Consider the following 13,189-nt stretch of genomic DNA (forward strand, 5'->3'; position numbering starts at 1 on the left):
GTCAATGAGATAGGTGCCATTTTCATAAATTTAATTTTTTCGGAGACTGAAAGCACTTAAAAAATGCAAGGCCATGTTTGAATAAAATAAAATACTGAAAAGATTCTATAAAAACTTTATCATTTCCCCCGTATTGCAATACCTGTTGGAAGCATTCTTCCATTTTTGTTTCCAGCTCTTGAAGTTGAGAAATAGTTTTATTAACACATGGTGAAGGGGTATTTACCACAGAACAACTTTGCCGCCGGGTTGGGTAAAGAATGTCTTCATCCGTTTCTAAAAACAAAGCACCAAGAGAAAAGGTGAGCGCTAAGCATCCTGCCTCTGGCCTGGAACACCCTCCCTCCTCAAATTTGACAGACAATTACTCTCCCCACCTTCAAATCCTTATTGAAAGCACATTTCCTCCAAAAGGCCGTTCCACACTAAGACCCATTTTTCCTCATCCCTCATCCACTTCCTGCTGCATTGCCCTGACTTGCTCCCTTTACTCTTCCCCCCAACCCGCCTCAGCCACATAGCATTTATGCACATATCTGTAATATTTATTTATTTGTATTGATGTCTGTCTCCCCTCCTCTAGACTGTAAGCTCATTGTGGGCAGGGAATGTGACTTTGTGATACTGTACTCGCCCAAGTGCTTAGTACAGGGTTCTGCACACAGTAAGTGTTCAAAAAATTCGACTGAATGAATGAATAGGTATCTCCCAGTGAAAACAGCAGTGATAAAATGTGTGTAGTACAGGCTACATACAATTAACATACCATTAAATTACTAACAATGAATGCAAGTTCTTCCATAAACAGCTAACAGCTTCAGAAGCACGCCTGGGATTTGTGGGGTGGCTTAGCTGGTTTTCACAGAAAATGGAGTTAAAGTAATAACTCCCTCTTTGATTCAGGGCATTCCAGAGGAAAAGTGGGCTTGTAAAGTCCACAAAAACCATAAGAATCATAAATGAATTCAATCAAACAAGGGCATTTATTGAGGACTTTCTATTTGCAGAGCACTGTACTTGGGAGCGTACAATAGAGTAGGCAGACCCAAGGAGCTACACTCTCTGTTCCCAAATAGATTACTAGTTGAAAATCAAGAATCAGTATTACAAATTGGAAAGAATGCCAAAAGAAAGATTCAAAGACTGAGATTTACAACTGTAGCCCTAAGAATTATTAAGAAATAGAGAGCTATTAACACACGCTTGGAGCCAGCTATCTCCAGCACACATGGTCAGCCTGAGCCTAAGGCTTTGGTTTGGAGAAGGGGGCGAAAAGGCTAAAATAACCCCAAACTACATCAATCCAACCGCCTTTCCTCCAGTTAACTATTAAGCAGAAAGAACTTGGTTTTTCTAAGAGACTTGTCCCAAAGGAAACTTCCTTTCCTGTTGCTTCTTTCCTGTTGGTATTTGTCTACCTGCTCATCGGTTTTTGGTCTGGAACTCTGCCAGAAGGAAATGTCCTTGTGTGGAAGTTGTTTTCTTTCTGCTTAATAGTTAACTGGAGGAAAGGCGGTTGGATTGATGTAGTTTGGGGTTATTTTAGCCTTTTCGCCCCCTTCTCCAAACCAAAGCCTTAGGCTCAGGCTGACCATATGTGCTGGAGTCCATTATTAACAGAGAGGACTGGCTCCACCTCTTGTCTGCTGTGTGACCTTGGGCAAGTCACAACTTCTCTGTGCCTCAGTTACTTCATCTGTAAAACGGGGATTAATACTGCGAGCCCCATATGGGACATGGATTGTGTCCAACTTGATTATCTTGTATCTACCCCCAGCGCTTAGTACAGTGTCTGCCACATAATAAGTGCTTAACAAATACCACGTTGAGAGATGTTGGGTAGGGACCGTCTCTATATTTTGCCGACCTGTACTTCCCAAGCTCTTAGTACAATGCTCTGCACACAGTAAGGGCTCAATAAATACGACTGAATGATTGAATGGATACACACATACACACGTGCGTGCATCTCCTCCTCCCCCAACCAAGGATTAAGTGTACTTTGCCCAAAGTAAGCACTCGAACACTAGAAGCAGCATGGCTCAGTGGAAATAGCGCCGACTTGGGAGTCAGAGGTCATGGGTTCTAATCCCGACTCCACCATTTGTCAGCTCTGTGACTTTGGGCAAGTCACTTAACTTCTCTGTGCCTCAGTTACCTCATCTGTAAAATGGGGATGAAGACCGTGAGCCCCACACGGGATGACCCGTTTACCTTGTAACTACCCCAGCGCTTAGAAAAGTGCTTGGTATATAGTAAGTGCTTAACAAATATCATCATTACTATTATTACTAATGATTAATTGTCTATGAGCTAGGGGTGGTTGACACAACATAGAGATTAACTGGGGGAAGACTCCTGGAAGAGATGGGTTTTCCAAAGAGCTTTGAATTTTTTTTTATAGTATTTGTTGAGTGCTTACTATGTGTCAGGCACTGTACTAAGCACTGGGGTAGATACAAGCTAATCAGGTTGGACAAAGCCCATGTCCCACCTAAGGCTCCCAGTCTTAATCCCCTTTTGACAGATGAGGCAATTAAGGCACAGAGAATAACAATAATAATAATTGTGGTATTTGTTAAGCACCTCTCTCCCCATCCCCTCCTCCCCGTCCCCATCCCCCCGACCTTACCCCCTTCCCCTCCCCACAGCACCTGTATATATGTTTGTACGTATTTATTACTCTATTTATTTATTTTATTTGTACGTATTTATTCTATTTATTTTATTTTGTTAATATGTTTTGTTCTCTGTCTCCCCCTTCTAGACTGTGAGCCCGCCGTTGGGTAGGGACCGTCTCTATATGTTAGCACGGGCTTTGGAGTCAGAGGTCATGGGTTCGAATCCCAGCTATGCCACATGTCTGCTGTGTGACCTTGAGCAAGTCACAACTTCTCGGAGCCTGTCACCTCATCTGTAAAATGGGGATGAAGACTGTGAGCCCCACGTGGGACAACCTGATCACCCTGTATCCCCCCCAGTGCTTAGAACAGTTCTTTGCACATAGTAAGCGCTTAACAAATGCCTTCATCATATGTTGCCAACTTGTACTTCCCAAGTGCTTAGTACAGTGCTCTGCACACAGTAAGCGCTCAGTAAATACGATTGAATGAATGAATGAATGAATGAATAGGCACTGTACTAAGAGCTGGGATGGATACAAGCCAATCGGGTTGGACACAGTCCTTGCCCCATGTGGGTCTCAGTCTAAATCTCCATTTTACAGATGAGGTAACTGAGGCATAGAGAAGCAAAGTGACTTGCCTAAGGTCACACAGCAGACAAGTGGCAGAGTCAGAATTAGAACCCAGGTCCTTCTGACTCCCAGGCTCTATCCATTGAGCCACGCTGCCTCTTCGCTTAGAGGGAGAGCTGCGTTCTGGCAATTTTCAAAGGAGGAGGTAGTTCCAGACTGGAGGAGGAGCATGAGCAAGGTGTCAGAGGTGGGAGAGCTGAAAGCAAGGCACAGTAATAAAATTAATTTGGGAGGAAGGGAAGAATCCATTTCTGGAGATAGATTCTCAAGGGAAATATGATTGAGGGTTTCACGGCAGCAGTCCAAAATGAACACATCATAAAACCAGCTCAATCTAATATGCCTGAATAATTCTAAATCATGGAATGACCAAAACTGAATGAAGGTTGCCCTAGTAGAGTTTCACAAACACCTTTTCAAAGTGCTTACTTGCAGTATTTTTGCTCCAGGGAATGCAACTAGTCGGATTTTAGGTAGGTTACTTGTCCTCCTTAGATGGAGTAGAAAAGTAAGAGCTCTGTCTCAAGGAGGATAGACTCAACCTTGAGGAACAGATAAAAGGCAACTTCTAATGCCTACTCAATCTATCCCCTTTTTGGTACCAATTTACTATGTTGATAGCACTTCAAAAACAAACAGATAACCTACTGTTTAACCATTCTCCACATTTCTTTTTCTAGATTAAGAATACATCAAATCACATCCTTAAATTCCTCCTTAATAACAATAATAATGGCATTTATTAAGCGCTTACTATGTGCAAAGCACTGTTCTAAGTGCTGGGGGGATACAAGGTGATCAGGTTGTCCCACGTGGGGCTCAGTCTTAATCCCCATTTTCCAGATGAAGGAACTGAGGCCCAGAGAAGTTAAGTGACTTGCCCAAAGTCACACAGCTGACAAGTGGCGGAGTCGGGATTTGAACCCATGACCTCTGACTCCAAAGCCCGGGCTCTTTCCACTGAGCCACGCTGCTTCTCTGATTGATGAGCTTTGAGATTTTGACAGTTGGTCATTAAAATAATTAACCCAACCTTAGTGGTAGTCGAAAATATCAACTAATGATACTGGGCATCATTTGGAAGGATAGTGGCAAGGAAACAGAACAATCACACAAACATTCATATATGTTCTTTGGCTTAATGACTGGTGTAACATTAATAAAATGTAATATTTCTCCAAAGGTGGCAACATGAATACATTCATGGTGTTGTTTTAATCACAGAATCAAGATTCATTATTCTATTCTAACTTGCATGGAGCCACCATGAAGAAAGCACATAAAAAATGCAATTATATTACTCTGTAAGTATTAATAGTATTTTAGAGAGCTTTTCTAACTCATTATGTATATAATTTGTTACAAAATATTGAATAATCCTTCCCAGAGCATTGCTAAAGATTTGAGGATAACTCAATTTTCCTTAGCCAAATTCGGATCATGCCCATCTGTTAAAAGTTGGTCCTGTAGGCCAGTGCCGCTATTCTTGGAGAGATTTATTTTCATCTGCCCAGTAGGCAAAAGGTCTAGGGAACAAGCCAGTGAAAATTACATATTGATCTCCCATCCAAATGTCTTAATAAGAACATGGTGTCCTTCCCTCTAGAAAGAAATTGATTTGGATACAAATGTAACAAAACAATTAACACTCCAATAAAAGTAACTGCTTTTTGCTTTATCAAACTGGAGGGAAAAACAAATAAGGCAATGACTCATTTAATATTCATTTTGGCTTTTACTTTTTCAAAATGTCTTAACAAGCACAAGTTTTTGAAAATAATTTCTCTTTTCTGACTTTTTTGAACAGCTTCCCCAGCAATACTGAACTGGACTAAAGCTCGTGATTTAACAGTATTCTCTTAAAAAATACAATAATTTTAGTATACAGAATCATTAATACTGCAATAGTATTGGAATCTTAAAAATATCTAAAACAGGATATCTAAAGTTGAGTCTCTAAGAGGGATTACAAAGTCCCAACTACATTAACTGCGCATTTTAATATAAAGTGACAATCAGAATGTCACAAAAATAATTTCATGACTGGACCAGAGTTCATCCATCACTTATGATGGGAGATGCAATTATCAATTCTATAATCAATTATTTATTAAGTTACTGCATTCTGAAATACTCATAATACTATGTGTTACATCATCTTTTCTTCCTCCTGCTTCCACTACTTGTAAACCACTTTTGTCTGTCTCCCTGAAGGCAGGGAACATGCATTTTGTTTCCTTTGTATTTTCCCAAGAGTGCTTTGCACTTAGGTGTTCAGTAAATGTTATTGACTGATAAAGAATACCAAAAAGATCATAATGTAATCATTATTTGTGAAGATGCCTGAGAAAGAGGGAGAGCAAAGAAAATGTATTAAATCGTGTATATGTGGGGAATTAACTTAAAATTATGAAACAAATGTAAAAGCTAGTATGACAAGCATTTCAAGAATAAACTTACTAGAAATGTTTTGGCCATCTTCTTGAAGAGAGCTGTAAACTTTAGGCATGATCACTGAGGAAAGTTTGTCTCCTAGGTTTAAAAAAAGAGAATACCACATTGTTATATCTTTTTTTCACATATTGCAGTAGTGACACAGTTTAGAAATTTTCAACTGAGCAGATGGACGACTATAAAACTATTCTCCCAGGCACTTAGTACAGTGCTCTACATATAGTAAGCACTCAATACATGCTATTGATCGATTACTAAACAGCTACTGGTATCCACTGCTTCTCTAACACAGGCCTGGAAGTCAGAAGGACTTGGGTTCTAATCCTGACTCCACCACTTGCCTGTTGTGTGACCTCAGGCAAGTCACAATTTCTCTGTGCCTCAGTTCATCTGTAAAATAGGGATTAAGACTGTGAGCCCTAAGTGGAACAGGAATTATGTCCAACCTGATTAGTTTATATCTACCCCAGCCCTTAATACAATGCTGAGAACATAGTGTTTCACAAATACCATTAAAAAAGTCATTAATAACTATTCTCTAGGGGGCTGTCACCCAACGTAAGCATGAACATGATCTTTCCAGGACTCCTCCAACACAGTGATACTAATAGTTTGAAACTCCTATTAGAATAAAGTGTACACAATATTATGACTGGCTGATATCTCCATACAGGAGTTTCCTACCATCGCTGGGGGCACATATTAATTTTCAGGTCTCTAGAATCTAACATCTCACAGCTGCAAGCCCATTAGAGGTAGCACTTACTTAATAAAGATAATAACAACAACTATTGTGATAATTATTTAGCATTTACTATGTGCCAAGCACTGTTCTAAGTACTGGAGTGGGTACAAGATAAGTTGGACAAGAGGCCCTGTCCTATCTGGGGCTCACGGTCTAAACGTAGACTGCAAGCTCCTTGTGAGGAGTGATCATGTCTAATAATGCTGTTCATTCATTCAATCGTATTTATGGAGTGCTCACTGTGTGTAGAGCACTGTACTAAGCACTTAGCTTTGTAGGTTTCCCAAACCTTTAGTACAGTGCTCTGCACACAGTAATCACTTCAATAAATGCCTTTGACCGATTGAAAATAGAGGAGCACAGGTACTTTAACCCCATTTTACAGGCACCGAGAAATTTGCCCAAGATATGTTTCCTGTCCAGGGGATTGATATTCTAAATGGGGAAGCAAGGATATTTACAGATAGTGGAATCAGAATGAATAATTTAATGTACACTTGAAAAAACATCTATAGATGTTGAAGATAGGCATAAGTAGATAGATACATAAGTGCTATGCTGTACAATGGCAGGAAGGCGTACTGAAAAAAATAGGACTGTAGGATTGATTTAGAAGAAAAACATCTAACAAAATTTAAACACTTTTTTAAAACCTCGAGTACATGAAGATTAAGTGAATATATTTTATAATACCTTTCATTCATTCAATCATATTTATTGAGCACATACTGCGTGCTCTCAGGGCACTGTACTAAGCACTTGAAAAGTACAATTCAGCAATAAAGAGAGACAATCCCTGCCTACACTGGGCTTACTGTTGGGGTTGGGGGGGAGGGCGGGAATTGCACATCCCTAACAAAAAGTTGGAAAGCTTTCAGAAAAGGATCACAACCACTAAAAAAAAAAGATCTTGAACAATGATAGGATTTGGTCATGAAAAATGACTCTGTGATGAAGATTAGAGACACTGCAGTATTAATCATGAAGTGAAAGCATCTGCATTGAAGGGATTTTGGCAAGAGATAGGAAGCTGGAATTTGTAGGGTTTATTTACAAACCTATCAGCAGCTTGACTTGGCCTTCGAAAAAAAAAAAAAGCATATCTATAATGAGCAGTACTTCAGAAACCCAGTTATGAAAAGTGGGAGGAGAAAAAATACAAAGCATAGATGGAAAAATTTTTTCTCTGCAAATAAATGAAGATTGCTCCAAAAAGCAAGTAGATTATTCAAAAGGAAGCGACAATCTCCTCTATGTCATCGATGCACTTGGAAGTATACCCCTTAAGTATTTGATAACTCAGCCCCCAGCACTTATGAACATATCCTTATTCTCTATTTTCCCTGTTATTAATTTTAATATCTACCTCCACCTGTAGAATCTAAGCTCCTTGTGAGCAGGGATCATGTATTGAAATTTTCCCAAACAATTAGTACAGTGTTTTTCCAAAGGATTAATACAGTGGTCCCTCTGCAAAAGTATTATAATTTTCCAAACAATTAGTACAGTGCTCTGCACACAGAACTGAATAAATACCACTGATTGATTATGCACCTAAATTTAAGTATTTCTGCCATAACCTTCACTCACTAACAGAAAGATGGAAAGAGTCACAAGTACTTTATGGATTTCAGTTCCATAAAAAAAAGAATTTCTTGACCAAAGTAAGATCTTGGCAATGGAGATTAAAGTGTTCATAAATAACAGACCATCCTGAACATCCTTTTCTTCTACTAATGTAACTATGGGCACAAATCTGCAGCAAATTCACTTGTATCTCAAACTCTCCTCAAAATATTCACTCCTTTCTTAAGAAAATGCTACTGATTTTAGTAAGAAATTTTAATGTATTTTAAGAAATACATTATAGAAATACATTATAGTTAAAATGTATTATGTATTGTGTTACATGTCCCCATTCCACTAAGAATGGCAAATACATCTCTAGGAGATATTACAACTTTCTTCTACAAATCAAATCAGAATTGTAACTAGCATTATGAACACACACGTAATCATTCAGGCACCTCATAAAGTATTCAGCATTTGTATGGACAAAGAAATGAGACTTTTCAACTGTAGCAGTTATTTCTGAGCCTGAAGTAATAACCAATAATTCCAAGACACTTTCCTGCTTTAATTCTTTTTTCAGAAAGTCTTTTTTAGAGATGCTAAGAAAATGCAGTCACTTTCGAATTGTATTGTAAATCTATAAGAAAATGGAAAATAATGGAAATTGTCCTTAATGTAAAAAAGGAAATTTAGGAGTCAAATTTACCTTCTGTGAAATGGTATACCCAGCATTTCACTAGCATATCCTTTTACTAATCCCAAACCAAAAGCAACTTCTTCACCAAAAGGTAACCCAAACCAACTTCCTTAGGAAGAAATGGGGTTCTAATTCCAGCTGTGCTACTTGTCTGTGGCATGACCTTGGGCAAGTCAATTAACTTCTCTGTGCCTTTGTTACCTCATCTCTAAAATGGGGACTTTTAAGTCTGCAAAATGAGCCCCATGTGGGTCAGGGACCATGTCCAACCTGATTAGCTTGTATCTACCTCAGTGCATAGTAATGACAATAATAATATTTGTTAAGCACTTACTATGTGTCAAGTACTATTGTAAGTGCTGGGGTAGACACAAGCTAATCAGGTTGGACATGGTCCCTGACTCACATGGGCTCACAGTTTTAATCCCCATTTTACAGAGGAGGTAACAGGCACAGAAGTTAAGTGACTTGACCAAGGTCACACAGCAGACAAGTGGCAGAGCCAGGATTAGAACGCACATCCTCTTGACTCCCAAGCATGTTCTTTCGCCATCCACTTTCAGCTTGTAACATATACACGCATTCAATGACTTACTTTGGTCACTTCACCACAATATACTGATGTTACTAACCACGACATCCTTGTTCTTGCTCCTTCTGTACTTACATGACTGACATCTGCTGCTCTGTTATGTCCACAGACGGGATCATGATTGTGGCACATGGTTGTGCGTACCAGAACAGTAAGCGCTAAAATACCAGCAACCGATTTGATTAACAATTAAACTCAGTACAGACCAGTGCAGCCAGAAGGTTCTGCCTAGTTAGAACTTTGCTTATTAATCTACTCTTTAAGAATTATGACCTATGTAACACTCCAGCATAGTCATAGTGGTTTTTCTCTTGACCAAAGAGGTCATTTCCTGGCAATGAATCCCCTGTTTCTCTTCATCTAATAGTGTAGTTCAATAAAAGTTTTGAATGAGTCCAAGTTCAATCATCCTTATATTCAAAATAATATCCAAGTCATCCACCTCATGAAAATTGGTATCTCACAAGGAGATCTAGTTCTCCCATCTATGAAGCCCACTATGTTCAGCTCTTGGGTTTTATGCAGGTAGTATTATGGAACCTCAGTCCTGACCTAAACTCCAGATGACTGCGGCAATAAGCAACTTCTTGCCTTAAAGGACCAACACACAGCCTCTGATGATGGGAGCTTTATTTGATTGCTAGAAACTGCCTTCTAACATGGCTACACAAATCCACCATCTTTCACCGGGAGCATGATGACCTGCTGAAATACCATACAACTGTTTTGAGGGGATAGATCCCTGAAAGATGAGAGCAAATGAGCCCCTGCGCAACCTTTCTACTTGCCTATCTGGACCTATCTGTATTCATTTTGAGGACACTTTGGGAGGGCTGAGTTGGGTCCAGAAAACCTCTTCTTCCCGTGTTCCAATGAGACACACCAGTGTCTGGAGCTGGTTCTCAGTCACTCAGTGAGTGATCCAGGCTGGTGACCTGAGGCAGCTAATTGACAGTCCTGAGGAGTTGGCAAGGTTCTACACCTCTGGACATTTGGGTTAAAAGGAGTGTAAACCTGACCCGAAGAATTTCTCCCCAAAGTGCAATGTAGTCTGGCAGCTAATTCAGTATTGAGATTGACAAACATCAGTCATTATGACTAGTGTACACAACTTTACACTAACCCCAACAAAAAACAAATGCAGCATTGATATGGACAAATATCAACAGTCATTATGACTAGTGTACACAACTTTACACTAACCTAAACAAAAAACAAATGCAGCATTGGTATTGGCAAATATCAACAGTCATTATGACTAGCGTAAACAACTTTACACTAACCCAAACAAACACACCGCCACCAAAACCCACAGATTGTTTTCTTTGCCTGGACTGCAGAACTAGCCTAAAAGCTAATGCCCAAAAGCAGTTGAGTTAGAGTTATCACAACACACCAGAGGTCACAGTAGAAATTTGGAAGCAAAATGACATAGCTTAGTAGTAGTAGTAGATAATGGATTTCTTCATGTTATATTTTACTGAAGCTATAACCTTATCCACAGGGCCTCATAATTTGATTCAAGCAGTGCAAGATATGGCTTGCCCCTCAAAAGAAGTGCAATTTACTTCAGGTAAGGGCATGTGTTAGGGAGATCATTTGGTTTCCAAGCATATTTCACCTCTGGTGCGCAAACATCCTTGGGTTGCTATTACTACTAATAAATTCTGGAGCTTGTTAATAGCTTATTATTTACCAAGCACTCACTGTATTAAAAGCTAGGGTATATACAAGGTAAATCAATTGGAGTCATTCCCTTGTCCCACTAGGGGTTCATAGTCTAAGTAGAAGAGAGTAGGATTTAAATAATGATTATGCCATTTGTTAAGCACTTTCTTTGTGTGGGACACTGTAGTAAGCACTGGGGTGGATAGAAGCAAATCAGGTTGGACACAGTTCCTGTCCTACGTGGACTCACAGTCTCAATCCCCATTTACCAATGAGGTAACCAAGACCCAAAAGTGACCCGCCCAAGGTCGCATGGCAGACAAGTGATGGAGCCAGGATTAGAGCCCATGACCTTCTGACTCCCAAGCCCGTGCTCTATCCACTAGGCCATGCTGCTTCTACAAAGAGTCCACTATGCCATCTGTAAAGAATCCATTTTACAGATGAGGAAACTGAGGCCCCGTAGTTAAGTGACTTGTACAAGATCCCACAGTAGACAAGTGATGGAGCTGGGATTAGAACACACATCCTGCAACTTCCAGGTCTGTGCTCTTTCCACTAGGGCATGCTGCTTAAACAACTTGAGGAAATACAAAATTTGAGAGTCAATTCCACACAAAGAGGACTCAACCTGCATGGAACAAGAGCGTCAGCTACTGCTCCAGCTCCCTAAAGCATTTTCATTGCAGAATTAACTTCTTCAGTTATCTGCCGCATTTTAACATCTTTTGGCCACAATCCCCCGTAACCTCAACAGGACAAGGACAATTCTATAGACAAAACACTGCACCTGATCCCAACCTAAGTCGAAAGGGGTTTGATTTTTCCTGGTTTTTGAATGGACTTTTCACTGTCACAGTGCCTGGCACATAGTAAGCACTTAAATACCATTTTATGAAACAGACGGGAGTCTTTAGTTTTGGCACATTTTTTCCACAGTTGCAGATATTGAATCTTACCAGACAACTCCCTCCAACTGCTTTATCGGAAGTTGGGAGTACTTCAGCCTCTCTAGCTATGGAAAGAAGAGTTAAGCTCATTTTCTTTCTTAATTAATTCTGGCATTCTTGCATATCCAAAAGACCTCTATCTATTTTATGGTTGTTTGTGGTTATTCTTTGCAATGCTTGTATTTCAAAAGTCTCTCTTCCTATTTTACTTTCAGGATATTTATCTGATTAACAGCATGGCTCAGTGGAAAGAGCCCGGGCTTTGGAGTCAGAGGTCATGGGTTCAAATCCCAGATCCACCAATTGTCAGCTGTGTGACTTTGGGCAAGTCACTTAACTTCTCCGGGCCTCAGTTACCCATCTGTAAAATGGGGATGAAGACTGTGAGCCCCCCGTAGGACAACCTGATCACCTTGTATCCTCCCCAGTGCTTAGAACAGTGCTTTGCACATAGTAAGTGCTTAATAAATGCCATCATTATTATTATTATTATTATTAACCACAATGCTCAAAAATCACAAATGTTTCCACCAGTGTTTTAGTCCAAACTATTATCTAGCCAGTCTCTCTAGGAGACTGTCACCTTGCCTGAAGGCAGGGCTCTGAACAAGATGATTTCTCTGGGCCTCTTCCACCTGAATATTACAAGTTCATTAATTACTACTACAATTACAATAAAGAACAACCATTATGAATGACTAATATAAAAATACAAAATAATAATAGTACTTGTTAAGCTCTTATGTGCCCAGCACTGTTCTAAGCATTGGAGTAGACAAGTTAATCAGATTGTATGCGGCCCCTGTCCCATATGGGGCTCATCGTCTAAGTAGGAGGGACTGGACTTGAATACCAATTTGAAACAAGTTTGTCATCCACTCTTTCTCTAGTACTCTCATGTTCAAATAAAAACATAAATCCATCCATCCTCACTGTGTTCAAAATTCGGATTTCTTTTACAACCTCTTTTTAGAATGGTTAATAATCTTAATCTCTGTGGTATTGTAACAATGCAAATCCCTTTCTCTTTCTAGTGTTTTGGGGTTTTCTGACCAAAGAGGAATCTTGAATTTTCCTGCCCCTCTATGATGTGAGAATTCTTTTGCAGGCTTTTTCCTAGGGTAGCACATCTCTGTTGCATTCTCTCCAATTATCAGACGGGAAACCCTAACTGAAGCAGACACCCCGTAAATGCTCAAAAAATGTCTCCCCAAGAATGACATCTACTCAAATAAAATGAAACATACAGAGTTAA

At 39.7% G+C, this 13,189-nt stretch overlaps 1 protein-coding gene across 1 annotated transcript in view; it reads right to left on the reverse strand.

The window, feature by feature from the left end:
- Nucleotides 1-9,472, reverse strand: part of CCDC178 (coiled-coil domain containing 178) — a 244,510-nt gene extending 235,038 nt beyond the window's left edge. The window contains exons 1-3 of the mRNA XM_038766705.1: nt 9,392-9,472; nt 5,717-5,788; nt 143-276 (exon numbers count right to left, since the gene is read on the reverse strand). Of these exons, the coding sequence (XP_038622633.1) occupies nt 143-276; nt 5,717-5,765 (183 nt within the window). The 5' untranslated portion in view covers nt 5,766-5,788; nt 9,392-9,472. The remainder of the gene's footprint in view (nt 1-142; nt 277-5,716; nt 5,789-9,391) is intronic.
- Between the last annotated feature and the right edge of the window lie 3,717 nt (nt 9,473-13,189).

Source organism: Tachyglossus aculeatus, chromosome 25, assembly GCF_015852505.1.
Source record: "Tachyglossus aculeatus isolate mTacAcu1 chromosome 25, mTacAcu1.pri, whole genome shotgun sequence".
Taxonomy (NCBI): domain Eukaryota; kingdom Metazoa; phylum Chordata; class Mammalia; order Monotremata; family Tachyglossidae; genus Tachyglossus; species Tachyglossus aculeatus.